The sequence below is a fragment of the Delphinapterus leucas genome, chromosome 20 (assembly GCF_059928025.1).
Source record: "Delphinapterus leucas isolate spDelLeu-1000000601 "Yukka" chromosome 20, BTC_Dleu_Yukka2, whole genome shotgun sequence".
NCBI lineage: Eukaryota > Metazoa > Chordata > Mammalia > Artiodactyla > Monodontidae > Delphinapterus > Delphinapterus leucas.
The window spans coordinates 16124820-16150915 of record NC_143148.1 but is presented as its reverse complement, the minus strand read 5'-3'; the positions used below and the strand labels follow the sequence as shown (position 1 = coordinate 16150915).

Here is a 26096-nt window from a genome sequence, read left to right as displayed (position 1 = left end):
GCCCCGGAGATCGCTTTCTGGGTCGGGTCAGGACCCCATAGTCCCAGCTCTCGCGGCCCTAGCTCGCCAGGAAGGAGCGAGGCGCTCGAACTACATTTCCCAGAGGGCCCTGCGCCTCATCCTCTCCCGCCGCGACGCGGGGGTCTATGCTCTTCAGATGCGGTCTAAGGGTGACGGCCGGCAGGCCTCGGACTCCCGCTCCCGTGGTGCCCCGCGCGCGGCCGGCCCAGCCCCCGGCTCCCGGCGACCCCGCGGCGGCGCTGGTGGTTGTCGTGAGCCGCCGCCGCCCCGCCCCTCCTCTGCTCCCCTCCCCCCCGGCCCTGCTTACGGGCCGCCCCTCCCCCCGCCTCCCCGGCCCCTCTCACGGTGCCAAGATGGCGGCAGCGGCGGGCGGCGGCAGTTGCCCCGGGCCTGGCTCCGCGCGGGGCCGCTTCCCGGGCCGGCCGCGGGGCTCTGGCGGGGGCGGGGGCCGCGGCGGACGGGGCAGCGGGGCCGAAAGAGTGCGGGTAGCTCTGCGGCGCGGCGGCGGCGCGGCGGGGCCGGGCGGAGCCGAGCCCGGGGAGGACACGGCCCTGCTCCGTTTGCTGGGGCTCCGCCGGGGCCTGCGCCGGCTCCGCCGCCTGTGGGCCGGCCCGCGCCTTCAGCGGGGTCGGGGCCGGGGCCGGGGCCGGGGCTGGGGCTGGGGCCCGAGCCGGGACTGCCTGCTGGAGGAGGAGAGCAGTGACGGGGAGTCCGACGATGAGGTGAGGCAGTCGGAGGCGTCCCCATCGTCGGGCGGGGCGGAGGTGGGGGGCTTCCAGGGGTCTGGGTGGCCCCGAGGGGTGGCGTGGGGAAGCGTGGTCCTCAAGGCCTCCTGAGGAGGGAAAGGGCCCTGGAAATAGGCATGGGAGGAGGTAGGCTACACGGGAGCTGTCGGAGGAAGAGGCCTCTGAAAGTGGATAGAGAAGCCCGGGCTGCAGCTGGGCACTTGGGCCCGAGGCAGGTCCTGCTGAAGTGTCTTGGGCTGATTCTTCTTGGTAGTTGGCAAATCCAGGGCAGGAGAGGTTTGGGCTAGGAGGCTGTGGGGACTGCACGCCCAACCGGTGGTTGACAGCAGCAGCGTGGCTCGAGTGGACCCAGGCTAGGGCTCTCTGGGCTCTTACCTGCAGGCTGCCCCGCCTGGCCGCATAACCTCCGGCACATCCCTGATTTCACCAGCGCCCCAATTCTTTTTCTGACTTAAAGTGGAGAGAGGGTAAAATGGTGGAGGTCTTCCTCTTGGGGGCACAGGTTGAAGAGAAATGGAATGCAGGATGTGACTGGGCACTCTAGCAGGTCTGAGTTCAATTCAGGATTTATCACCAGTCTCTCAGAAAAGGCAGGAAGGTGTGCGTTTTATTACTTAGGACAGTTTGTAGCCACCTGAGGACTCAGGGCAGATTATAATATGATAAACCGCTTGATACACACACACACACACACACACACACACACACACACACAAACACACACCCTGCTTGGGTGCCCCAATTCCCATTTTCACTGAGGAAGAAACTACAGCCCGAGAGGGTATAAGCAGAGGTTCCACTTTTTTCTCAGTTGGAGAATGAGGGAATCTGAGGGTAGTGCCTACTGCCTGATCTGAGGAGACCCTCTTCTGTTCCCTTTGAACCAGTGAACCACTGATGGCTGTGCTGGTGTGGTCTGGAACGGGGTGCAGGTTCAATATACCCTCTGCCTCCATCCCTAGGAGGAGACCGTCTTTTCTTTTCCCCTCACTTTCTAGTCTTTTTAGTTCTTTTGTAAATAGGGATATGTTAAGGGGGAAGCTGGGGATATTCCTCGGAACCTGAGTCTCACATGAAACGAGGGCTTTGGCACTGACTGCTGTTTCTCCCCTCCACCCCTGGTCCCCTAAATCAGGAGTTTCAGGGTTTTCATTCAGATGAAGATGTGGCCCCCAGTTCCCTGCGCTCTGCGCTCCGATCCCAGCGAGGTGAGTGACGGGGAAACTCTACCTCTATAGCTTTACAAGAATGTTATTCTTGCTTTTCGTGTCAGCTCTTCCCTGTTCAACTAGAGTCTTCATCAGTTACCAAGTGTGTTCTGTGTTCAAAGCTCAAGCTAGGCTGGGCTGTCGGGGAAACAGACAAGACTTAGTCCCTGCCCTCCTGGAGTCCCTCAGTCTGCAGGGCTACCTTGACCCATCTCCCCACACCTATTCTCCTTTTAGGTCGAGCCCCCCGAGGTCGGGGCCGCAAGCATAAGACGACCCCCCTTCCGCCTCCTCGCCTAGCAGATGTGGCTCCTATCCCCCCAAAGACTCCTGCCCGGAAACGGGGTGAGGAGGGCACAGAACGGATGGTGCAGGCACTGACTGAACTTCTCCGGCGGGCCCAGGCACCCCCAGCCCCCCGGAGCCGGGCATGTGAGTCCTCCACCCCCCGTCGGTCTCGGGGGCGGCCCCCAGGACGGTCAGCAGGCCCCTGCAGGAAGAAGCAACAAGCAGTAGTGGTGGCAGAAGCAGCTGTGACAATCCCCAAACCTGAGCCCCCACCTCCTGTTGTTCCAGTAAAACACCGAACTGGCAGCTGGAAGTGCAAGGAGGGGCCCGGCCCAGGACCTGGGACCCCCAAGCGTGGAGGACAGTCTGGGCGAGGAGGCCGTGGAGGCAGGGGCCGAGGCCGAGGCGGGCTCCCCCTCGTGATCAAGTTTGTTTCAAAGGCCAAAAAAGTGAAGATGGGACAATTGTCCTTGGGACTTGAATCAGGTCAGGGTCAAGATCAACATGAAGAAAGCTGGCAGGATGCCACTCAAGGAAGAGTTGGGTCTGGACAGGGAGAGGGCCCCTGCTGGAGGAAGGAGCAGAAGCTGGAGGAGGACGGAGAGGAGGAGAAAGAAGGCAAAGACGAGGAGGAGGAAGAGAAGGAAGAGCGAGCTGTAGCCGAGGAAGAGATGGTGCCAGCTGAGGAAAAGGAAGAGGCGAAGCTGCCGTCACCACCCCTGACTCCTCCAGCCCCTCCACCTCCTCCTTCCCTCCCACCCTGCTCAACATCTCCTCCATCCCCACTTTGCCCTCCACCACCCCCAGTGTCTCCTCCGCCCCCACCATCCCCTCCACCGCCTCCTGCCCCAGAGGAGCAGGCAGAATCCCCTCCTCCCGTGGTCCCAGCTACATGCTCCAGGAAGAGGGGCCGGCCTCCCCTGACTCCCAGCCAGCGGGCAGAGCGGGAAGCTGCTCGGGCAGGGCCAGAGGGCACCTCTCCTCCCACTCCAGTCCCCAGCACCACCACAGGAGGTCCTCTGGAAGACAGCCCCACTGTGGCCCCCAAAAGTACCACCTTTCTGAAGAACATCCGACAGTTTATCATGCCCGTGGTGAGTGCCCGCTCTTCCCGTGTCATCAAGACGCCCCGGCGATTTATGGATGAAGACCCGCCCAAACCCTCAAAGGTGGAGGTCTCACCTACTCTACGGCCTCCTGTTGCCACCTCGCCACTCGCACCCCAGGAACCAGCGCCAGCCCCGTCTCCACCACGTGCCCCAACTCCTCCACCTACCCCAGCCCCACTCCCTGAGAAGAGACGGTCCATCCTAAGGGAACCCACATTTCGCTGGACCTCACTGACCCGGGAACTGCCCCCTCCTCCCCCTGCTCCTCCACCAGCCCCACCCCCGCTTCCTGCACCCGTCACTCCGTCCCGGAGGCCCCTGCTCCTTCGGGCCCCTCAGTTTACCCCAAGCGAAGCCCACCTGAAGATCTACGAATCGGTGCTTACTACTCCTCCTCTTGGGGCCCCTGAAGCCCCTGAGCCAGAGCCACCTCCTGCCGATGACTCTCCAGCTGAGCCTGAGCCACGGGCAGTGGGCCGCACGAACCACCTCAGCTTGCCTCGATTTGCCCCTGTGGTTGCCACTCCTGTTAAGGCCGAGGTGCTGCCTCCTGGGGCTCCAGCTCCAAGCAGTGGGCAGCAGCCTGAGGCTCAGCTGCAGCAGCCTGTACAGGCCTTGCACAGCCAGCTGCTGCCTCCAGCGCTCCCACCACAGCAGTCACAACTACAGCCGCAGTTACAGCTGCAGCCGCCGCCACCGCAGCAGCCGCCACCACTGGAAAAGGCCCGGACTGCAGGCCTGGGTTCCCTACCACTGTCTGGTGTGGAGGAGAAAATGTTCAGCCTCCTCAAGAGAGCCAAGGTGCAGCTAATCAAGATCGACCAGCAGCAGCAGCAGAAGGTGGCATCTTTGATGCCGGTGAGCGTGGTACTTGGGCCATGCCCCTGCACCCAGCCTCAATTCTCTGCAACCCCTGAACCTCGTTCCCTCCCTAGACACCCTCCAGCATTGCAGGGAACCTTCAGAGCCAGTCCTTCCCCTGTCCCCCAGCTTCCTGTGTTCCTTCCCTGGCCCCATCCCTTCCCAATGCTAGTCTCCTGGCCCCATTTTTCCTCGCTCTCTAGCCTCTGACCCTGTTTATTCCCCCACCAGTCAAGCCCTGGAGGGCAGATGGAGGAGGTCGTGGGGGCTGTCAAGCAGATCCCAGACAGAGGTTCTGTCAGGTCTGAAGATGAATCGATGGAAACTAAGAGAGAGAGACCGTCGGTATGGAGTGGGAAGAAGGCCCTCTGAAGAAGGCTGGTTGCGGGGCCACAAGGGGCAGTGCTCCACATATGTTCCTGCTTTCTCCTCCCCCCAGGGCCCCGAGTCCCCTGTGCAAGGCCCCCGCATCAAACATGTCTGCCGTCACGCTGCTGTGGCCCTTGGTCAGGCCCGGGCCATGGTACCCGAAGACGTCCCCCGCCTCAGTGCTCTCCCTCTCCGGGATCGGCAGGACCTCGCCACGGAGGGTAGGGGCGGGCATGTTGGGAAATTTGACAGCTGTGTCAAGTTTGGGGGCAAGTGAAGGCATCAAGAACCTGGGAGAATGGCAGCTGAGTCGGGTGCTTGGGGCCAGGTGGCAAGTGGGTTGGAGTGCTAGGTCTTAAGCAGATTTGGGAGCACCTGGAATGGGAGCACTGTGGGAAAGTGGGGACCAGAAGGCCAGTTGAATGGAATCTAGGGGAGGTTAGGGAAATGAGGTAGAACTCCTGGTGGCTTTGTGGCTCCATCCCGGCCTCTCCGCTGCACTAGATACGTCGTCAGCATCTGAGACTGAGAGCGTCCCATCTCGGTCCCGACGGGGAAAGGTGGAGCCAACAGGGCCTGGGGGAGACTCAGAGCCTGCGGGGTCTGGAGGGACCCTGGCACATGCACCCCGGCGCTCACTGCCCTCCCATCATGGCAAGAAGATGCGGATGGCACGGTGTGGACACTGTCGGGGCTGCCTGCGTGTGCAGGACTGTGGGTCCTGTGTCAACTGCCTGGACAAGCCCAAGTTTGGTGGCCCCAACACCAAGAAGCAGTGCTGTGTGTGAGTAGCTGGGGTGCAGCCTCCATTCCCACCCGTGGTTGTCAGTTACCCAGGCCTCCTGCCCCAGCAGAGCAGTGGGATTGGCATCCTTGTGGAGAGCTTCCTCTCTTCCCCCAGACCACCAGTCCCCTACCCTGGTGACGTGCTGCTCCCCTCCCCAGATACCGGAAGTGTGACAAGATAGAGGCTCGGAAGATGGAACGGCTGGCCAAAAAAGGTAACGAGGCTTGAGGAGCATTTCTTTACACAATCTTACTGAGATTCGTGGTACGGAGGAAACCATGTCTTCTTTGCTCTCCTCCCCATACCTTTGCAGTCCACCACCTTTCTTTTCTTTTCCATCGTGTGCTTGTTCGCTTCTGCCCCACTTTTTTCTGGCTTTTCTCCATCCCAGTGTCCCATGTCCCTGGCTGAGCTCAGATCCTACTAAGTCCCCTGTTCCCACAGGCCGGACGATAGTGAAGACGCTGTTGCCCTGGGATTCCGATGAATCTCCTGAGGCCTCCCCTGGTCCTCCAGGCCCACGCCGGGGGGCGGGAGCTGGGGGGCCCCGGGAGGAGGTGGTGGCCCCCCCGGGGCCCGAGGAGCAGGACTCCCTCCTACTGCAGCGCAAGTCAGCCCGGCGCTGCGTCAAACAGCGACCCTCCTATGATATCTTCGAGGACTCGGATGACTCAGAGCCCGGGGGTCCCCCTGCTCCTCGGCGTCGGACCCCCCGAGAGAATGGTGCGAATTGTTCGTTGCTTCCTCTGTCAGTCAGTCTTGTGTCTTTTGTGTGGAAGGGTCAGGACTCCCAGACCCAGGGCTTGTCGGTCTCAGTGTAGAGAAGGGGGGTGGTTTTAGTGGACAGGGAGGACGGGTGCAGGAGGTTTTCAGTAGCCTGCTGAACAAGGCCCAAGTCATCCTAGTGGACCTTGTCTAGTTAAAGAAGGCCCTGGGGATCCAGGTAACAATTGGGGGTTGTAGAGGAGGGGGAATGGGGCAGAGAAGAGGGGGAAACCTCACCGCTCATGTGTCCTGCCTAGAGCTGCCAGTACCAGAACCAGAGGAGCAGAGTCGGCCCCGCAAACCCACCCTGCAGCCTGTGTTGCAGCTCAAGGCCCGAAGGCGCCTGGACAAGGTCAGCATAGCCCCACACCAAGAACCCCGAGTCCTGTGGAAGGCATGGCTCCATCCCAAGGAGCTTCCTGGCAAGTCAGGGTAACAGGCTCACCTGAGTGCCGTGGTGTGTCCACGCCAGAGGACAGGTTCTGAGCGGGTGAAGCAGGCCTATCCTTCTGGAAGGCCAAGTAGGATCTGGGCAAAAGGCAGGGTTGGGAAGGCTGGAGGAGAGGGCGGTGAGGAGAAAAGTTGGTAAAGGGTGGGGCTGGCAGCACTCTGAGCACCACCATCTTCCCTAGGATGCTTTGGCCCCTGGCCCTTTTGTCTCTTTTCCCAATGGCTGGACTGGAAAACAAAAGTCCCCTGATGGCGTGCACCGGGTTCGTGTTGATTTTAAGGTATGGCATGGAGCAGGGGAGGGTGGTGGGGACTGCGGTGGGAAGAAACTTGTTAAATATGAGTGAGAAACCAGGGCTTTAAGGTTGGATCTGGCTTGTGTTCCTGGCTGCTCTCTGACCCCTTGTCTTCTCTTCCCTCAGGAGGATTGTGATCTGGAGAACGTGTGGCTGATGGGCGGCCTGAGCGTACTCACCTCCGTGCCAGGGGGACCACCGATGGTGTGCTTGCTGTGTGCCAGCAAAGGCCTGCATGAGGTTGGACCCCTGCCTCTTTTCACAGCCCCCCAAGTCTGGTTTCTTGGGCCCTCTCCACAGGGTCACGTTCCCTAGCCTTCTGGCCTCACACTCTGCCTGTCGTTCCGTCTCCCCACCCCAGCTGGTGTTCTGCCAAGTCTGCTGTGACCCTTTCCACCCATTCTGCCTGGAGGAGGCTGAGCGGCCCCTGCCCCAACATCATGACGCTTGGTGCTGCCGCCGCTGCAAGTTCTGCCATGTCTGTGGGCGCAAAGGCCGGGGATCCAAGGTTTGGGCACGAGGGCCATGGCAGTGGAGGCATGAAAGAGAAGGGGTATCCCTGTGCCAGTAGGTTCTGCCATTGCTGTCTTTCTTCAACATCCAACAGCACCTCCTGGAGTGCGAGCGCTGCCGCCATGCTTACCACCCAGCCTGCCTGGGGCCCAGCTACCCAACCCGGGCCACACGCAAACGGCGCCACTGGGTGAGAGATGAGGCCCCCATCCCTTACTTTGGAGTTCTGATTAATGCCGCACACCACCCCCAGACTTGCTCTAGGCCAGGGTTCTCAGGAGGAGGGGAAGGGTGGAGGTCCTTCTGAGAGTTTGATAAACATTACACGTCCTCTTCAAGAATTTCACGTAGACAAGATTTATGTGCAGAATTTGTATGTAATGGTTTTATGGGCTCATGCATTCCATGGCCCCCAGCTCACAGCCCCCTCCTGCTCTAGCCTAATCTCTTCCGTCTCACTCTACCGATCTCCCCACTTCATTTCTCTCCTGCCCTGCTTCTTTCCTTCTCCCTTCCTCCTCCTCTTCACCTGTCCTGCACACCTTTTCTCCTCTTACCCATCCTTCCTCATCTGTCTCCTGCCTCCTCTTTGCCCATCCCCGCTTCGCACTGCTCCAGCCCGGTGTCTGGCTTTCCCCCTAATGTCGCCCTGCCCTCCCAGATCTGCTCAGCCTGCGTGCGCTGTAAGAGCTGTGGGGCGACTCCAGGCAAGAACTGGGACGTCGAGTGGTCGGGAGATTACAGCCTCTGCCCCAGGTGCACCCAGCTCTATGAGAAAGGTGGGGACCTGGCAGGGGACCGGGGCCCCGGGGGCCACCGGGGAGTGGGCCAGGTTCCTAGACAAGCAGTTGGAACAGATACTCTTCTCTAGTGGCTTTCTACTCTCTTCTAACTATGGAGCCTTTCCTTCCACTCAGAGTACTCTCCCACTGAGGGCAATGGGAGTGGAGGGCGTGGAGCCCACCCTTGTGGTGGTCCCTGAGATGCCTCCTGGAACCTCAAGTCTCCACTGAGCTCTTTGAAGACCTGGGCTTCCTCATTTACTCAGGCAGCATGTTTGGCAAAGCTCTTTACTTTGTGAGGCCTTGGGGCTGCAGAGTTAGAAAAACAGCCTTATCCTTAGCCAGCTTTTGGGGAATGGTAGGGACCCAAGTGGGGCATGATAGAGGCAGCTCCTGCAGCAGTCAAGGGATGGCTGGCCTCTGGACAGGGGCTCTGAGGGGCAGCCAGTGGCACCAGCCCCCTCTGACTTGTCTCTTCTTCTCTCTCGCTCCAGGAAACTACTGCCCGATCTGCACGCGCTGCTATGAAGACAACGACTACGAGAGCAAGATGATGCAGTGCGCCCAGTGTGACCACTGGGTGCACGCGAAGTGTGAGGGGCTCTCAGGTGAGTGGGTGGATTACCTGGGGGGTGGCCTCAGTCCTTTGGGGATCCCTGTTCTACCCTTCACCGCAGGCCCTCAGGGGACAGGGCTGAATGTTCTTGGTGATCTGGGGGCTGCTGAAAGCCCTCACATCTCCCTAAACCATTTTTTCCTTTCCTGCCCTGGCTGTTCTAGATGAAGACTATGAGATCCTTTCGGGGCTGCCAGACTCGGTGCTGTACACCTGTGGGCCATGTGCTGGGGCCACGCACCCCCGCTGGCGAGAGGCCCTGAGTGGGGCCCTGCAGGGGGGCCTGCGCCAGGTGCTCCAGGGCCTGCTGAGCTCCAAGGTGGCAGGCCCACTGCTGCTGTGCACCCAGGTCTGGGGGCCCAGGTGGCAGGACGGGGTGGGCCTAGGCCCAGCACGAGCCCTGCTGACTCCCCCTCTTTGCAGTGTGGGCAGGATGGAAAGCAGCTGCACCCAGGGCCCTGTGATCTGCACACTGTGAGCCAGCGCTTTGAGGATGGCCACTACAAGTCAGTGGTGAGTGGGACACTGAGAGGAACAGGTGGGTGCCAGGAGGAGAGGATTGGGGTCGAGGCTCGAGTCCTGACAAACCCCCTTACAGCACAGCTTCATGGAGGATGTGGTGGGCATCCTGATGAGGCACTCGGAAGAAGGAGAGACGCCGGAGCGCCGGGCTGGAGGCCAGACGAAGGGGCTCCTACTGAAGGTGAGCTCTTTGGGGGATGCCTGGAGGGTAGCTAGTATGGTAGTGGGGAGGAGAGAGTGGGTCCTTTAGACCCTGCCCCCGCCAGCTCTCCTGAGGAAGCCAGTTCTTCTCATCCTGTTAACCTGCTCCCCAGCTGCTAGAGTCTGCGTTCGGCTGGTTCGACGCCCACGACCCCAAGTACTGGCGACGGAGTACCCGGCTGCCCAAGTGAGCGAGGCTGGGTAGCAGGAGGGGAACCAGGGAGTGAGGGCAAAGGCAAGGGCACCTAGGAATCCAGGGTCAAGCTGGACTGAGAATAGACGAGGAACAGGGTTAGGGTCTGGAGGGTGGTGGAACCAGCATGAAAGTCCCCAGTGGTTCTAGACGAGCAGAGACTCAGATTGTGTAGTTAACTCGTACTTCGGTTCTACTTTATGCAAGGCAGTGTTGGGGACAGCAGTGGGCGAGCCATGTTTGGGAGGTTGGGCAGGCACTGATGACCCAGACAGTCAGGGCACTGATGGGGAGACCCAGGGGCTGTGGGAGCCCAGAGGAGGCGCCTGCCTAGGAGCCTAGGGCCTGAGGCTTTCCGGAGAGATGACATCCAAGCTGAGAAGTGGAGGAAAAGTATTCCGGGCATGAGGAGCAGTGTTTCGTGGGCCAAAGGTGGCATGAGAGGGCCTGGCTTGTTTGGGAGCCTGAGAGAAATTCCATGTAGAGAGAGGACAGAGGGTGTCATGGCATGTTCAGGCTGATACTGTGGGTGGGCCCCAGTGCATCCCCCACCCCCTGTTAAGAGACGTGTCAGAGGCTGACCCTGCCTGTCCACAGCGGAGTCCTCCCCAATGCCGTGTTGCCCCCTTCCCTGGACCATGTCTACGCTCAGTGGAGGCAGCAGGAACCAGAGACCCCAGAATCAGGGCAGCCTCCAGGGGATCCCTCAACAGGTACTGGGAAATTGGGGCTGGAAGCCAGATCCCCTGGTTGGTGGGCCAGGCTCCAGGTCCTCATTCTTGGACCTTCCTTCCCGCACCCCTTCCAGCTTTCCAAGGCAAGGATTCAGCTGCTTTCTCACACCTGGAGGACCCCCGTCAGTGTGCGCTGTGCCTCAAATATGGGGATGCAGACTCTAAGGTGAGGGCTACTGCATGAAGCCCAGGCTGTGGGATCTGGTCTCTGGGTCCTCCCCTCCTGCCACCCTCCTCTGTCCCCAGGAGGCAGGGCGGCTTCTGTACATCGGGCAGAATGAGTGGACACACGTCAACTGTGCCATCTGGTCAGCCGAAGTGTTCGAAGAAAATGACGGCTCCCTGAAGAACGTGCACGCTGCTGTGGCTCGAGGGAGGCAGATGGTGAGGGCACGGGCCTGGAGAGGTGGGCAGTCCTCGGGGCTCTCCTCCACTCGGAGACAGCTCTTGTTTAGTCTCTGCCACAGCTTGTCCTTCCACTGCTGGTCCTAGGTACCTTTCTTGGTTGTCCCAGCACTGTGGTGCTGCAGTGACAGCAGCTCTTTTCCTGTTTGTGCTCTCTGGCCATAATATGGGCCTGAAGCCTGGGAGACTAAAAGTTAGTCTGTTGAATCTTGTTGATTAAACCTGTGCTGGATGCTTTCCATACAGTGTGGCATTTAGCTCTTATTACATCCCTATGAGGTGAGGTGTAGCCTGAGTTAGAATCCCCCTTACCAGTTTCGAACCTGAGTCAGGTACTGTAGAACGTCTCCAGCTCACCCTCAGAAAGATGATAGAGAGACGTACTACGGAGGGCAGACGTGAAGATTAAATGAAATAATACAGGTTCCATGCTAGAACAGCATGAGGAAGATGGTAAGGTAAATGCCACTCTCAGCCTTAGCTCTTGTTATTTTTCTTTCTGTTGCAATTCTGTATCAAACAGTCTGAAATGGTCTTGATGTGTACCTGGCCCTGGATGCAGCTAGGGGAGAGGTAATGTTTGGTGAGTGCCTTTGCTTGGTGAGGTGCTGGGCTAGGCAGGGGCCCAAGCAGAGTCTCAAGGACAACGATGCTGAGTGTCAGACCCTAGCTCAGGTCACTGGCTTCCCCCTTTAGCAGCGCCTTCCCCCCACAGCGCTGTGAGCTCTGCCTGAAGCCTGGAGCCACGGTGGGCTGCTGCCTTTCCTCCTGCCTCAGCAACTTCCACTTCATGTGTGCCCGGGCCAGCTACTGCATCTTCCAGGATGACAAGAAAGTTTTCTGCCAGAAACACACAGACCTGCTGGATGGCAAGGTGGGCCCGCACCCTGGGGGAGACAGCTCCCCACTACACTCTCTTCCTCTTCCACTCAGGGAGCTCCGTAGCCCCTCAGGCCTGGCCCCAGCTGCCTCTCAGTGTCTCTTCCTTGTTCCCTTACCCCCTGCCCCCAGTCCTTTAGTCAAGCCCCTGACTGACCAGTCTCTGCCTCCAGAGCCTTCCCTCACATCCCCCTCACCTGCCACCAATCCAGCAACCCCATTTGCCACTCCCCTCCCAGGAGATCGTGACCCCTGACGGTTTTGATGTTCTCCGCCGAGTCTATGTGGACTTTGAGGGTATCAACTTCAAGCGAAAGTTCTTGACGGGGCTTGAACCTGATGCCATCAATGTGCTCATTGGTAAGCAGCTTGCTCTCTACCCTGGTCTTCCTGACCCTGCCTGGGCCCACCCTCCTGACCTCTCCTCTGCACCATAGGCTCCATCCGAATCGACTCCTTGGGCACTCTCTCTGACCTCTCAGACTGCGAGGGACGGCTCTTCCCCATTGGCTACCAGTGAGCAGCCCAAGGGACATTGGTGGGGCTGGAGGTCTCCAGGACTGGATCTTGTTTCCTAAGTTGTCCTGACCCTCTTGTCCCACACGCCCACCCGTCAGGTGCTCCCGTCTGTACTGGAGCACAGTAGATGCTCGGCGGCGCTGCTGGTATCGGTGTCGAATTCTGGAGTATCGGCCATGGGGGCCGAGGGAAGAGCCGGTTCACCTGGAGGCGGCAGAGGAGAACCAGACCATTGTGCACAGCCCCGCCCCTTCCTCAGGTACAGCCTTGGAACTCCTTCATTTTCTTCCCTGAGTGCTGCCCTCCCCAAACAGTTACCCACCAACCCTGACTCTCCTTGTGCCCTAAGGAAACCCCAGGATGCTTGCTGTTGTGCCACTTGTTGTAATGGCAGTAGTTTGAGATGACTTAATGGCTGCGCATAGTGTGCGGGGGCTGTGCTCAGCGTCTCCCAGGACGCTGAGGGGAGAGTGCCATGCTACCTGCTTGTGCACAAATGCAAGGAGCATTTATGGCCACCTGACTTGGGGCTGCGTGCTCATGTAATGCTCCCCGCAGCCCTTTGAGAAAGGTATAAGCTCCTCTGTACAGCTCAAAGAGGGCAGTAGCTCTCCACAGTGACCTAGTGGTAGAGCCAGGATTCAAACCTAAATCTGCTCATCTCCCAAACTGGCACCTTCCAATCTGTGCTAGCACTGAGGGATGTAGCTGAGTGCTGGATGGCACAAAGCAAAGAATGGGCTTGGAGATAGGTAGAGGGAGAGGTCCTTGTGGGCCGAATGGGAGGAGGAGGGGATTTGGATTGCGCTTGTGGGTGACGTGTTTGTTCTGGGTTGGAGCATGACACAGGGTAGAGAGGGGAGGAGGGTACAGCCATCCTGGCTGGAAACAAGGAAGTGTTGGGAGGAGGCAGCAGAGATCAGCTTGCACAGATTGGGTGGAGCCAGGTAATGGGGAGCTGCAAGCACCAGGACGGGGTGGATGCATTTGATGTGGCAGGGATGTGCAGAGCGGGTAGGACTGGCCGTGCTGGAGAGAGGGCAGTGCCCTGTGTGGGGCCTGAATCAGAGAGCAGTAGGCAGCCAGGAAGTGGGGAGATAGCAAAGGATGGGTGAGGAGGGGTCACAAAGGAACTCTGACCCAGGTGTGTATGGAGGTTTTGCAGAAGCCACAGAGGGGTTTGGGACCTGGGTGATGACTGGGAACCCATGCACCTTGTCCCCAGCTCAGGGGCCAGGCAGAGAAGGTGCAGTTGGTTCAGAAGAACAAAGGTTATGTGAGGGGAGGCTTTCACAAAGAGCCCCTGCCACCCATGATGCCATTCTTTTGCCTCTTTAGAGCCCCCAGATCATGTGGACCCCCCACCAGATACAGGTGCCCTTATCCCTAGAGCTCCTGAGCACCACTCACCTGTTGAGAACCAGGACCCCCCACTTCGGCCGGATCCAAGCAGCGCCCCACCTCCAGCCCCCCGCTCCTTCTCGGGGGCTCGAATCAAAGTGCCCAACTACTCACCATCCCGGAGGCCCTTGGGGGGTGTCTCCTTTGGACCCCTGCCCTCCCCTGGTGAGTACCTGGGAGTGTCTGGGAGAGGGGTGGGGCAGGGTGAGGCAGGAGCTCCTGGCTGACACTGACCCTTCTCCCTATAGGAAGCCCATCTTCTCTGACCCACCACATCCCTACGGTGGGAGACCCGGACTTCCCAGCTCCCCCAAGACGCTCCCGTCGTCCCAGCCCCCTGGCTTCCAGGCTGCCACCATCACGGCGGGCCTCTCCCCCTCTCAGAACCTCTCCTCAGCTCAGGGTGCCCCCTCCTACCTCAGTCGTTAGAGCCCTCACACCTACCTCAGGGGAGCTGGCTCCCCCTGGCCGGGCCCCATCTCCTCCACCACCCCCTGAAGACCTGGGCCCAGACTTTGAGGACATGGAGGTGGTGTCAGGACTGAGTGCTGCTGACCTGGACTTTGCGGCCAGCCTGCTGGGGACTGAGCCCTTCCAGGAAGAGATTGTGGCTGCAGGGGCAGTGGGGAGCAGCCACGGGGGCCCAGGGGACAGCTCGGAGGAGGAGGCCAGCCCCACCCCCCGCTACGTCCACTTCCCTGTGACTGTGGTGTCTGGCCCTGCCCTGGCCCCTGGAGCCCTCCCTGGAGCCCCCCGCATTGAACAGCTGGACGGAGTGGATGATGGCACCGACAGTGAGGCCGAGGCAGTCCAGCAGCCTCGGGGCCAGGGGACTCCACCTTCAGGGCCAGGAGCAGGCCGGGCTGGGGTCATCGGGGCTGCAGGGGACAGGGCTCGACCTCCCGAGGACTTGCCGTCAGAAATTGTGGATTTTGTGTTGAAGAACTTAGGGGGGCCTGGGGAGGGGGGCGCTGGGCCTAGAGAGGAGCCACTCCCCCCAGCACCTCCCTTGGCCAATGGCAGCCAGCCCCCTCAGGGCCTGCCCCCTAGCCCAGCTGACCCCACCCGGACGTTTGCCTGGCTCCCTGGGGCCCCAGGGGTCCGGGTATTGAGCCTGGGCCCTGCCCCCGAGCCCCCCAAACCTGCCACATCCAAGATCATCCTGGTCAACAAGCTGGGGCAAGTGTTCGTAAAGATGGCAGGGGAGGGTGAACCTGTCTCACCCCCAGTGAAGCAACCACCTCTGCCCCCTCCCATCCCCCCCACGGCCCCTGCTTCCTGGACTCTGCCCCCAGGACCCCTGCTGGGTGTGTTGCCAGTAGTAGGGGTGGTCCGCCCTGCCCCTCCCCCACCCCCCCCTCCACTGACGCTGGTGTTGAGCAGTGGGCCCCCCAGCCCACCCCGCCAGGCCATCCGCGTCAAAAGGGTGTCCACCTTCTCTGGCCGTTCCCCACCAGCACCTCCCCCAAGCAAAACTCCCCGGCTGGAGGAAGATGGAGAGTCCTCGGAGGACCCCCAGCAGGGTCCAGGGCTTTGTGGCAGCGGGTGAGTGAGCGTGCCAGGCTGCGGGTGGGAGAAGGGTGGGCAGGAGAAGGCAGCTCAGCCTTCTCACAGTCCACCCCGCACCAGGTTTAGCCGAGTGAGGATGAAAACGCCCACTGTGCGCGGAGTTCTCGACCTGGATGAACCTGGGGAGCCCACCTGGGGGGAGAGCCCGAGGTGAGTGGCCAGCCTCCTTTCCCTGGAGGCTCTGGAACCTCTGCCGCTCCGTCCTTCTGACAGGTCTCTCCTCACAGGCCCCTCCAGGACCGGTCCCCTCTGCTGCCACTTCCAGAAGGTGGTCCTCCCCGGGCCCCCGATGGTCCCTCTGACCTGCTGCTTGAGTCCCAGTGGCACCACTACTCAGGTAGGGGCCAGCCTTTCCCTCTCACTGCGTCCTTCCTGGTGCTTGCCTCAGCTGAGTAACTCACAGATACAGAATTGGTCCACTTAAAAACACACACAACGCACTGGGTGTTGCACATTGCACACCTACCTGGGTACGAGCCTGAGGCTGGGTGTTAGAGTTACAGAGACACCCTTGGGAGCTTATGGCCTGTGTCAGAAACAGACACATGCCTGTTCAGTGTGCCCAAGAGCCCAAGGAAGGGCTTCAGGAGCTAGTGCACCAGGGTCAGAGGTTAGGTACCTAGTAAAGCCAGAGATGAAGTTTTGGGGATCATCCACAGAGGATGGAGCCCACCTAGGACCCAGAGGAAAGACAAGAACAGTGGAAAGGAGATCAGAGGAGGGTGGTGTCCCAGAGGCTCAGGGAAGGGAGTGGTCAGCAGTCCCAACTGCCACAGAGAACACCAGGCATGTGGGGCCTAGGGTTGGTGTACTGTCTGGGCAGATGGCACAGGGTAGGGAGGATGTTGTGTCAGAGTCCAGAACCGAAGACAGTGTTTGCCGAGGAAGCCAGAACAGCAGCCAGGCACCTTGCCAAAAAGCTCAGTTAAGAGTCTGGGGTGGGGGTTGGGGGTTGGGGGGAGCAGCTCAAAGGGGTTTGGTGTGAGGGCTGTGACAGCAAAAGCAAGGATGAGGGTGAAGGGGACTCGTGGATGGAAAAGGAGGTGGGAAGAGACATAGTGGTCAGGTTTGCATAAGAGACCCCTGAGATGGAGGGAAGGACATGAGGAAGGTGTACAGGCATACCCCGTTTTATTGCCCTTTGCTTTGTCACGTTTTTTACAAATTGAAGGTTTTTGGAAACCCTGCATGGAGCAAGTCTATCAGCGTCATGTTTCCAGCAGTATTTGCTCACTTTGTGTCTCTGTGTCACACTTTGGTAATTTTCTTAATACTTCAAACTGTTTCGTTATTTGTTACGGTGATCTGTGATCAGTGATCTTTGCTGTTACTCTCGCAAAAAGATTACAACTCCCTGAAGGCTCACGATGTTTAGCATTTTTTTAGCAATAAAGTATTTTTTAATTAAGGTATGTACATTGTTTTTTTAGACATAATGCTGTTGCACACTTACTAGACTACAGTATAGTATAAATGTAACTTGTATATGCACTGGGAAACTAAAAGATTTGTGCGACTCACTTTATTGCAATATTCGCTCTGTTGCCGTGGTCTGGAATTGAACCTGCAGTATCTCCGAGTTATGCCTGTACTTGCAGAGATACGAGACATCAGTATGCAGGATGGGGGCACGTGGAGCAGTTCTGGCTGATGGACTCAGTGAAGCTGGAAGGGCAGTGCTCTGTTGGTCATGGAGGGCAGTGGGAGAGGGAGTAGGCTATAGCCAAGTAAGCTGATAATTGAGCAGACTGAGGCTCGGAATTCCTTGTGGCCCCAAGTCCTGTCCTGATGTGTGGATTTTCTCATTATGTAGAGCTAAGCTGCTGAGTATGGAAGTGGAATGAAGTAGACTGAGACTGTTTTACTGAAAGGCTACTTACAGGGGTCGGAGATGGCATGAGGATATGGCAGTGACCATGACAGACAGGTCCCTGCCCATAGGGACCAGACCACGTTTTGCTAGAGGAAACAGATGCATAATTAACAAGCGCATTCTAGCTTAGGATGAGCACCATGAGAAAGAAGAAAGTGAGAGTGTGCCCAGGCGAGGCCTCTGTGGTTGTGCTCAGGGAACAGAATGGAAGTGAGGATGGGGAAAGGTGGCAGAAGTCAGAGGTGGACCCTAGGGCATTGCGAGGCCCAAGGATGATGTGGGACACACAGCGAGAGTTAGGTTTAGAGTCTTGCTTAGGGCTGGAAGGGCATATAGGCAGGTTGGCCCAGAGCAGTTCTGTGGGGAGAAAGTGTGGCCATGTGACTCCTGCCCCTCCTAAAGTATGCTCCACTCAAACGTATGCCCCCCACCCCACTCAACCCAGGTACAATGGTCAGGCCTCAGTCCACATCCTGCTTGAGCCAGTAGCAGCATTTGGTGTGCTGATCCCTCCCTCCTTGAAGCACTTCCTTTCCTGGCTTCCAGCACCCCAGCCCTCTCCTCACCTCTGGCTATGCCTCCTCAGTGCCCCAGCCTGTCAGCTTTGGTGTGTCCCAGGGCTCTGGCCTTGACTTCTCTAATCTCCACTCACTCCCGAGTGCTCTTGTCTAACTTCCTGACTCTAAACCCCGTCTCTAATTCTGATAGCCCCCAAATCACTAGCCAGGCTCTTATATCCTGCTGCCTGTTCGCCATCTCCACAAGCAAGTTGAAAGGGGAGGTTTTCTAAGAGGAATCTCAGGCTCAACATGTTCCAAACTGAGTTCTTGACCTTGACCCCAAACTCGTTTCTCCCTCACCTTCACCATCTCACTCAGTGACCATTTTATCCTTCCAGTTGTTCAGGCTCCACACCTCAAGAATTGTCCTTGACCCCCCCCCCCTTTTCTCTCACATCCACCTCACCTGTGTCAGCTAGTCCTGTCTGTTCTAGCTTTAACATTTTTAGCCCCTGAGAAATCCATCATAGTGTACATATACTTGATTCTGTGAGTATGGGCCTTTATAATAATATATTGGTAATCTTTACAGCAATGTGGTACACATAAGAAAAATACATGTGCAAAATATGGTAGTTCTCCAGTATTTTAAATTTTGTGTGAGATGCAGAGAAATGAGGAATAGATTGGCATTTACGGTAGACTGAGTTTGAGTGAGCCATAAGCATGTCCTGCAGTAAAGAGACTGTAGGCCCTTTAGAAAAAATAATGTCCATTCTATAGGGTTCACTGGGCAAATATTGCAGGAGGAAGACCCTCAGACCCAGCAACTGTGCTTATACACGGGGAGGAAGGAAGGGCAGAGGGGAACCAGGGGCTTTTGAGTCCAGGAGGGGTGATCGTCACCAACTCTGATCTGCTCCTTGGGACCAGGTGAGGCTTCAAGCTCTGAGGAAGAGCCTCCATCCCCAGAGGACAAAGAGAACCAGGCCCCTAAACGGGCTGGCCCACACCTGCGTTTCGAGATCAGCAGTGAGGATGGGTTCAGCGTGGAGGCCGAGAGCTTGGAGGGTGAGTTTGGGAGTAGCATTGACAGGGACGGAAGGTGTCCCGTAGAACACCATTCTGACAGCTCTGGCCCTGCCCTCTCCCCAGGGGCATGGAGAATTCTGATTGAGAAGGTGCAAGAGGCCCGAGGGCATGCCCGGCTCAGACATCTCTCCTTTAGTGGTAACTGAGGGGTTTCACAGGGATGCTGGGGGCCGGGATGACTCCCTGTTGGCAGGATGGGCCTCCAGCATGACTTATGTGTCCTCACTTTTGACTCTCCCCAGGAATGAGTGGGGCAAGGCTCCTGGGCATCCACCACGATGCTGTCATCTTCCTGGCAGAGCAACTGCCCGGAGCTCAGCGCTGCCAGCACTATAAATTCCGCTACCACCAGCAGGGAGAGGGCCAGGAGGAGCCACCCCTGAATCCCCATGGGGCAGCCCGCGCTGAGGTCTATCTCCGGTGAGAGGTCTGGGGTGTGATGCCTGAGTCGGGGTAGCCCTGTAGGAGTTCTCAAGGGTGGGAATTAAGTCTTACAGATTAGAAACTGAGGTCTGAGGAGAAGATACTAGGCCACTCCAGAAGTTATTCCTAGAGTTCACATCAGAAGAATGAACCTCATCTGTTCCCCGTTTGCTGTGTCTTCAGTAGTAGCAGTATTGCTCCTACCCTACCAGCAGCAGGCCCAGGCCAAAGAATATATGGGTAGCATCTTCTTGAAAGAATGGCTATGAACCTCCTTCCTTTTCTCCCTCTCACCTGCAGGAAGTGCACCTTTGACATGTTCAACTTCCTGGCCTCCCAGCACCGGGTGCTCCCTGAGGGAGCCACCTGTGACGAGGAAGAGGATGAGGTGCAGCTCAGGTCAACCAGGTATGGAGGGCAGGCCAGGGTACTGGGGATGGTCTGGAAAGGTCCAAAAGAGGGTGATCGGGGCAAGAGAGGTCATTCCTGGGTACCAACCTGTGTGACGCTGCCGTCCCCCACCAGACGCGCCACCAGTCTGGAGCTGCCCATGGCCATGCGCTTTCGCCACCTCAAGAAGACATCCAAAGAGGCTGTGGGTGTCTACAGGTCAGTGGGGTTGGGGGGAGGATGCCCCTTGGGTGGATGGACAGGTGCCCTAGTGTGGGACTACCTTGGTTCTGTCCCCCTGCCCCCTGACCTCCCCCTTGCCCATGCAACCCTGCAGATCTGCCATCCACGGGCGGGGCCTGTTCTGTAAACGCAACATCGATGCTGGCGAGATGGTCATTGAGTACTCTGGTATTGTCATTCGCTCTGTGCTGACTGACAAGCGGGAGAAGTTCTATGATGGGAAGGTAGGCTCTGCCAGGCCATGGGAATGAGACGGGTGAAACAGTGTGGTCCACGGGAACAGAGCCCCTGACTGCCCCACCCTATCCCTGTAGGGCATTGGGTGCTACATGTTCCGCATGGATGACTTCGACGTGGTGGATGCCACCATGCATGGCAATGCCGCCCGCTTCATCAACCACTCGTGTGAGCCCAATTGCTTCTCTCGAGTCATCCACGTGGAGGGCCAGAAGCACATCGTCATCTTCGCCCTGCGCCGCATCCTGCGTGGCGAGGAGCTCACCTATGACTACAAGTTCCCCATTGAGGATGCCAGCAACAAGCTGCCCTGCAACTGTGGCGCCAAGCGCTGCCGTCGGTTCCTTAACTGAAGCTGTGGCTGCCTGCCACGCCCCCCGCTGCCATCTTGCCCCTCGTCCCTCCCAGAGCATCTCACCCCACCCTCATGTTCAGGGTGGATGTGGGCATGCAGGTGGCAAGGGCCCTGCCTCCACCCCTCCAGCCCACCCAGCAATCGCCCCCTTCTTTCCCTGGGGGCCCAGGATGTAGATATTGTACAAAAGTTTCTAAATCCCTTCTTTTCTATGCACTTTTTTATTTAAGAGGGTGGGATCCCAGGTGGGAACCCCCCACAATAAAGTCTGTCAATGTTTGGAGAGGTGGTCTTCCATTTGTATGGTGCTGGGGGCAGGTAGGAGCTTCTGTTCCTCTGCGCCCCACACTCATCCTGAGCCAGGGGAGGCGAGAGGGCATCGTTCAGAATCAGAAGTAAACTGCGGGGGTCTGTTAAGGCTCAGAGCATAAATGTAACACCTATTCCAAGTTAGAACTCAGATGGGTCCCTATAGATGAAGCCTCTCAAGGGTAGCAGGGCCATTTCTCACAGGGGACCCTGGTTGCCCAGAGGTAACCCACATCTGGTCTTGTGTGTGTGGTGGGATTGGCCCATTCCCTGAATGGGGAGGGGAGTGAGAGGATGTCTGCTGGGTTTTGGCCCAATTAAGACTATTTTAAGAGGACCCGTGATGAGGCCCAGAGACAGCAGGCACTTACTTCAACGGAAACTTTATTTTTATCGGGTACTAGGCCGGGCAGGCCCCAGCTCAGCCAAGCCTGGACAGCACCTGCAGTGCATCTGCCCGCCCTCTCTGGGCAGGTGTGCGCCAATCTGGCCCAGAGAGGCAGAGGGCTCCCTTGCCACCACCATCTCCATCAGGGCCCACCGAGGCCAGCGACTGGGCTGCAGGGAGTAGGCGGAAGTGGACCAGGCAGCAGGCAGTCCATATTTTGCAGCCAGGTGTCGAGTGCTGCCACAGGCTCTCCCCCATCCTGGCCCAGGCTCAGGATCCAGCAGCACGATCAGCTCCTCCAGCACTTCCAGCTCATCCAGGAGGCGAGACAGCGGCTGTGATTCCAGACTTGGCAGCTCTAGGAGACAAAGGGAGGGGTGAAGGGGAGGAAGCGCAAGCTTCCAGCCCACCTCCCCCCCTCCTTGGTGTATCCTCAACTAACCCCTGCCTAGGAGTGGAGGCAGAGGGACCTCCTTCCCTGAGTCCCCTGCCTCTGAAGCCGCCAGGGAGCCTGGAGGGGACAAGTGCAAGGAGAATAGGGTGTGGGTGTTGAGGTGGTTGCAAACCAAGCCAGGATAGGGGTGTTGGACAGCTTTCCCCTGGTGGTTGCGACGGCGGTGCCTTTGCAGGGCGAGCAGGAGAATTTCTGCTGAGGTCATGAGCAGAACCAGCACCAGGGACAGGTCAAAACTCCAACTCGGCCAGGCCTGCTGAGGGACTTTGTGCTCAGATGTCCACAGGAGACTGGAAATCGCCGGTAAGCTGGGCTCCTGGGAACTAAGGACGCTCAGCTTTCCACGTGTCAGGGGGCAGGGCTCCTTGTTACGGACCGGCTTCTGGAAATAAAGTGGGAAGCATGCCCTACTCCTGCCTCCTCAGCACAAACTTCCCATCCTTAAATTCCTCAATGGGACCACATCTCCGCCTGATCCTGCCCTCCCACCCCCCCACCCCGACTCCTTTAACCCCTGATACTATCAATACTGTGCCCCCATCCCTGTCCTCTTCAGTTAGGTTACACCCTCCCTTCCCTTGATACAGACGCCACCCATCCGACCCCAAGCCACGCTCCCCGCCCCCGCCCCACTCTGGCGGGCTGCACCTTGCCCAGCAGGCTCTCCGGAGCCCAACCAGCACCTGTCTGCCGCGCCTCCGGGTCCCGCCGCGGCTCCCCAAGGAAGTGGGGCCCCCGTTGCTCCGCCGCCACAAGGACTACATAGCTCCTCGCTGTTGGGGTTGCACTGCCCAGGAGGACACTCTTTGAAGGGGTGCGTTACGTGATTGCCCGCATCATCGGGCCCGCAGTTTTCCGAAAATTCAGTCTGGTGGGACACACGTCTCACGTGCAACCGCCAAACCTGCCTCCTCTGCGCTAGCTACGTGCTTTCCCCTTTGTCCTATCCCAGCAGTCCCCGCCCCTTGCACTGTACTCACCCAACCTATCAGCGGACGTGCCCATCTCTCTATCCCCCCCCCCCCCACACACACACACCCCGCCGCACACTAGCCCTGCCAGTCTCCCAACCTTCTCTACATAGGCCCCGCCCCTTTCATTCCCCCGCCCGCCTCTTCCTCGCCTCTCGGTTCCCGCCTGTCTAACCGGCCACACCCCTTAACCATGACCGTCTTAACTCACACTGTCCCTTTCTTCGCAGGCTCATTCTCCATCCCCACTTTGTCTACGTACGGCCCACCGCCCCCACCCCGAAGCATACCCCACAGACCTCGCCCCTTCCCCCTTCCCTATCACCCCTTAACTCCGCCTGAACATATGCAAACGCCCAGTCCCGGCTCCTTACCCGAGCAGGGGGCGGCCCGAAGCGCTGCAAGCAGCTGCCACAGCACAGGTCCTCAGGGTTCCAGTACTCGAGGCGGCTGCAGTGCTGAGAGGCCTTCCTCGGCGCTGCCTGGGCCAGGAGCAGCACGGCAGTCAGGAGGAGGCATAGGGGCCCCATCCTGGCGGAGCCTGCCTTCTGGGGGGCCATGACCACAGGACTTCCTGCCACAGCACCTCTGCCGCACTTGCCAGGAAACCGGGGCAGAAGAAGGAAGCAGTGGATGTGGGGGCATAGGATCCCCAGTCCCCTTTGGAAGCCAGGAATCTACTCTCCAGCTCCAGACCAGCTCCTGGCCCGTTATCAGAGCGGCCACAAGGCCTCAAGATGGCTACAGCGAGGACTCTGGAGCCGGACTGCGTGGATTTATATCCCATCTCTGCCATCTTCTTGCCCTCTCTTTTCCCATCTGTAAAATGGTATAATAGTACCTGTCTTAGAGGGTTATTGTGGAGAAGTAAAACCATTACTGGAAGTAAAGCACTTAGAACGCCTGGCACCTGGCATCGTGTAAGCTTAAGTATTAGGTACTACCTATTCCCATCTCAGGGCAGTGGGCATGGAGGACCCAGCCATCACCCACTGGAGACTCCCACCCAACTCCCAGCAACCTTACCTTAGCTCCTAACCCCAATCTCCTCCAGACTGGGAATCCTCCGACCTGCCACAATCAAGCATCTCCCCCTTGAGAATCCTCTGATGGACGTGCTGAACTTTCAGCACAAAGGCAGCCCCACCCAACCAGTCCCACTTGGGGGTTTCTAGGACCCTGGGCATGCTGCTTTCCCACCTGTTGTTGGAAGTTTCTTGGCTGAGGTTGTGGCCAGAGCCCAGCCCTACTTCCGCTTTTCATCAGCAGATGTGGGGGTGGAAGGAAACCAGCCCACAGCCAGGCTCAAGCTAACAACGAAGCTCTAAACCCTCAATATAGAACTTTATTAGGGGCGGGGCGATAGAAGGTCCCTGTGTTGAAGGTATTACATCATGGAGACCCGGAGCATGGAAAAGATGTCACTAGGGAGTTAAGGGGGCTTTGAGGAGGGGTCCTGGCCAGGAACATATGTGCCTGCCAGGGGTGGAGGGCAAGGAGGTCAGCATCTCAGAAACGGCCATGCCGGTGGTCTGGGGACCGTCGTCGATTTCTTTCTCGGGGACGGTGGCCAGTATGGGACCTTGGGGGTGACCTGGGGACAGGAGAGAGGAGGATCAGAGCCATGGGGATGGTGTGCAGATCCCCCAGTTCTGCCTCTCTGCTCTGGGATAAGGCATGGCAGTTGATGAAATAAGTAGAGTTCCTGGGGGTGGCCTCAGGATAGGTGCACAGGAGCTGACCTCAGGATTGGAGATCCAGGTTGGACTTGGGTTTGGGGTTCAGGCTGGTTTGGGGGTTGGGACTTAGGTGCTCGTCTTCAGATGGGGCTCAGGGCTAGTCTTAGGGCACAAAAGGCTTGAGACACTTATTGGGGCACAGGATCAGATTCATCTCAGGATACAGGGGCCTTGGGATACGAGAAGTCTTGGCAGGCTGGTCCTGAGGTACCTGCGCCTGGGTCCCCGCCCATAGAGCTGCCGCCGGAGGTTGCGGGAGATAGGTCGCAGGTGCATGAAGTTGCAGAAACCACCCCGGGTACATTCCCTGGGTAAAGCATGGATGGACGGATGAGGCCATTGTCACTGACAGCCCCCTCAACTCATACACAGAAGTCTGGGACTCCAGGTGCCCATCCCACCCCTGCACTACCATACCCCATCTCATACTGCCGACAGCACGACTCCCGGAAGTCAGTGACGGGAGACAGCTCGGCATGCACAGCCTGCCCGTTGAACCAGCGGTTATTGAGTTCAGCCACTGCCCGCTCTGCATCCTCCTCGCGCCGAAACTGAGGGAAAGTCGGTCAGGGTCAGCAATCAAACTCAGAAATCAGGGGATTAGCTAGCAGCTCAGGGTCTGGAGTGGATTTAGTGATGGACCTCAAGCTGTGAGGCTTCAGCGGTGGCCGTTAGGCATTGAAATGCCTCCACCTCTAGGCTCTAATGGGGAGACAGCAGGCACCTTGACATAAACATTGCCCACGAGGTGATCCCCCAGGTTGTCGCACACATTCATCTCTTCAATCTCCCCGTACTTCTCCTGCAGTTCCGTGAACACTTCCTGTGGAAGACCACGAGGAACTCAGCTGAGCTGCTGGCCCACAGGAAACTGAACCCACCCCTGCCAACCCTCACCTCGAAGAAGTTATCATAGTGTTCTTGCACCTCCACGTCGCTCACGTGACCTGGTGGAGGGGGGCAGGGTGGAATCAGGGCGTGGCCTGCTGGGAGCTGTCCGCCCTGCCCCCAAGACAGGTCCCTCACTCACAGTGCGATCCGTCTGCGGTTTGGGCGGTGTTCTGTGGATTCCGGTACAGGTTGAGCAGCACTATGGTCTGAACAGAATTTAAAGAGGGCGGGGCCTGAGCTCAGAAGGCGGGACTATATGCAGAGGGATTGGGGATGAAGGTTGGGGGCGAGACCTTGCACCAGAGAAAAAGCATAAGCATCTTGAGTGCGACAGCAACGCCTGTCCCTCGGAAAACCAGAAGAGGGGATACCTAGCAGTGAGGGACAGCCCAGGGGTGTGGTCTTTACGTACGGGGGCGTGGCCAAGTTCCTGGGAGAAGGGCCTGAAAGTTGGGAGAGGAACCTGCAGAGCTCCGACAAGAAAAACGCCGGGCGGTAGGGTGGGCCCTAGAAATCCGGAAAAGGCGGGACCTCGTGATGGTGGACAACAGCAAGGGAATGGACAGGAAGTTAACCCCCCACGCTCCGTGCCGGGTCTCACCTGGCTGAAAGTCGGTTTGTTGTGAAGCCGGGAGCACCGGTCCCCGTGCCGGCAGGCCCCGATCTTAAAGTAAAAAGAGCAGTTAACCCTGGAAGAGGTGCAGAGACAGAGGTGAACCGAGGGCCGGGGAGCCGGACACCCCAGAAACACCGCCCCACGCCGCCCAGCCACCAGGGAACCAAGTGCCTCGTCCTTGGGCTCCCGAGGGGCCACTCCCTGCGCCCGTTCTCACTTGTCCTTCTCAGTCCCGAATATCGAAGCTAAATATTCAGCCATTTTTACCCGAACCCTCCAACTACGTCTGCTATTACGTCACTTCCGTTGCTTAAGGGCATTGGGAAATGTAGTTCTTCGCGGCCTCCGGGCACTCAGAAACTCCCTAGTGCGCTTGCGTGA

At 58.5% G+C, this 26096-nt stretch overlaps 3 protein-coding genes across 7 annotated transcripts; 1 reads left to right on the top strand and 2 right to left on the bottom strand.

Moving 5' to 3' along the window:
- The first annotated feature begins 359 nt into the window (after positions 1-359).
- Positions 360-20630, top strand: KMT2B (lysine methyltransferase 2B). Of its 2 annotated transcripts, XM_089902220.1 has the most exons (38): positions 360-743; positions 1903-1975; positions 2213-2407; positions 2552-4230; positions 4465-4578; positions 4673-4823; positions 5107-5386; positions 5548-5603; positions 5834-6112; positions 6412-6506; positions 6787-6885; positions 7027-7140; positions 7262-7408; positions 7508-7603; positions 8075-8192; positions 8690-8803; positions 8976-9160; positions 9235-9324; positions 9410-9514; positions 9648-9721; positions 10325-10440; positions 10536-10627; positions 10708-10845; positions 11582-11740; positions 11985-12105; positions 12183-12261; positions 12363-12523; positions 13603-13830; positions 13914-15210; positions 15295-15384; positions 15462-15571; positions 18541-18678; positions 18763-18837; positions 18942-19119; positions 19423-19530; positions 19648-19731; positions 19850-19979; positions 20070-20630. In XM_089902220.1, exons 1-38 carry the CDS (start codon positions 375-377, stop codon positions 20343-20345), a joined length of 8013 nt encoding a protein of 2670 aa, XP_089758346.1. In that variant the 5' UTR covers positions 360-374; the 3' UTR covers positions 20346-20630. The 2 variants fall into 2 exon arrangements, with proteins under 2 accessions (XP_089758346.1, XP_022441930.1); XM_022586222.2 differs by having other exon boundaries at positions 2213-4230.
- Positions 20631-21023: 393 nt separating this feature from the next.
- Positions 21024-23038, bottom strand: IGFLR1 (IGF like family receptor 1). The gene is given in 6 exon segments (XM_030761383.2): positions 21024-21130; positions 21133-21402; positions 21487-21880; positions 22182-22219; positions 22222-22366; positions 22844-23038. Coding segments are annotated over 6 exon segments (1086 nt in total). The 5' UTR covers positions 23030-23038; the 3' UTR covers positions 21024-21077.
- On the bottom strand, positions 23038-26029 carry U2AF1L4 (U2 small nuclear RNA auxiliary factor 1 like 4). Of its 4 annotated transcripts, XM_022586432.3 has the most exons (8): positions 25933-26024; positions 25701-25788; positions 25239-25305; positions 25106-25155; positions 24933-25031; positions 24626-24759; positions 24420-24515; positions 23038-24063 (listed from the first exon to the last, which is right to left on the bottom strand). In XM_022586432.3, the coding sequence occupies exons 1-8, from the start codon at positions 25974-25976 to the stop codon at positions 23979-23981; spliced, it is 663 nt and encodes a 220-aa protein (XP_022442140.1). In that variant the 5' UTR covers positions 25977-26024; the 3' UTR covers positions 23038-23978. The 4 variants fall into 4 exon arrangements, with proteins under 4 accessions (XP_022442140.1, XP_089758485.1, XP_022442142.1 ...); XM_089902359.1 differs by lacking the exon at positions 24933-25031 and having other exon boundaries at positions 23101-24063; positions 25933-26029; XM_022586434.3 differs by lacking the exon at positions 24420-24515 and having other exon boundaries at positions 23101-24063; positions 24638-24759; positions 25933-26027.
- Between the last annotated feature and the right edge of the window lie 67 nt (positions 26030-26096).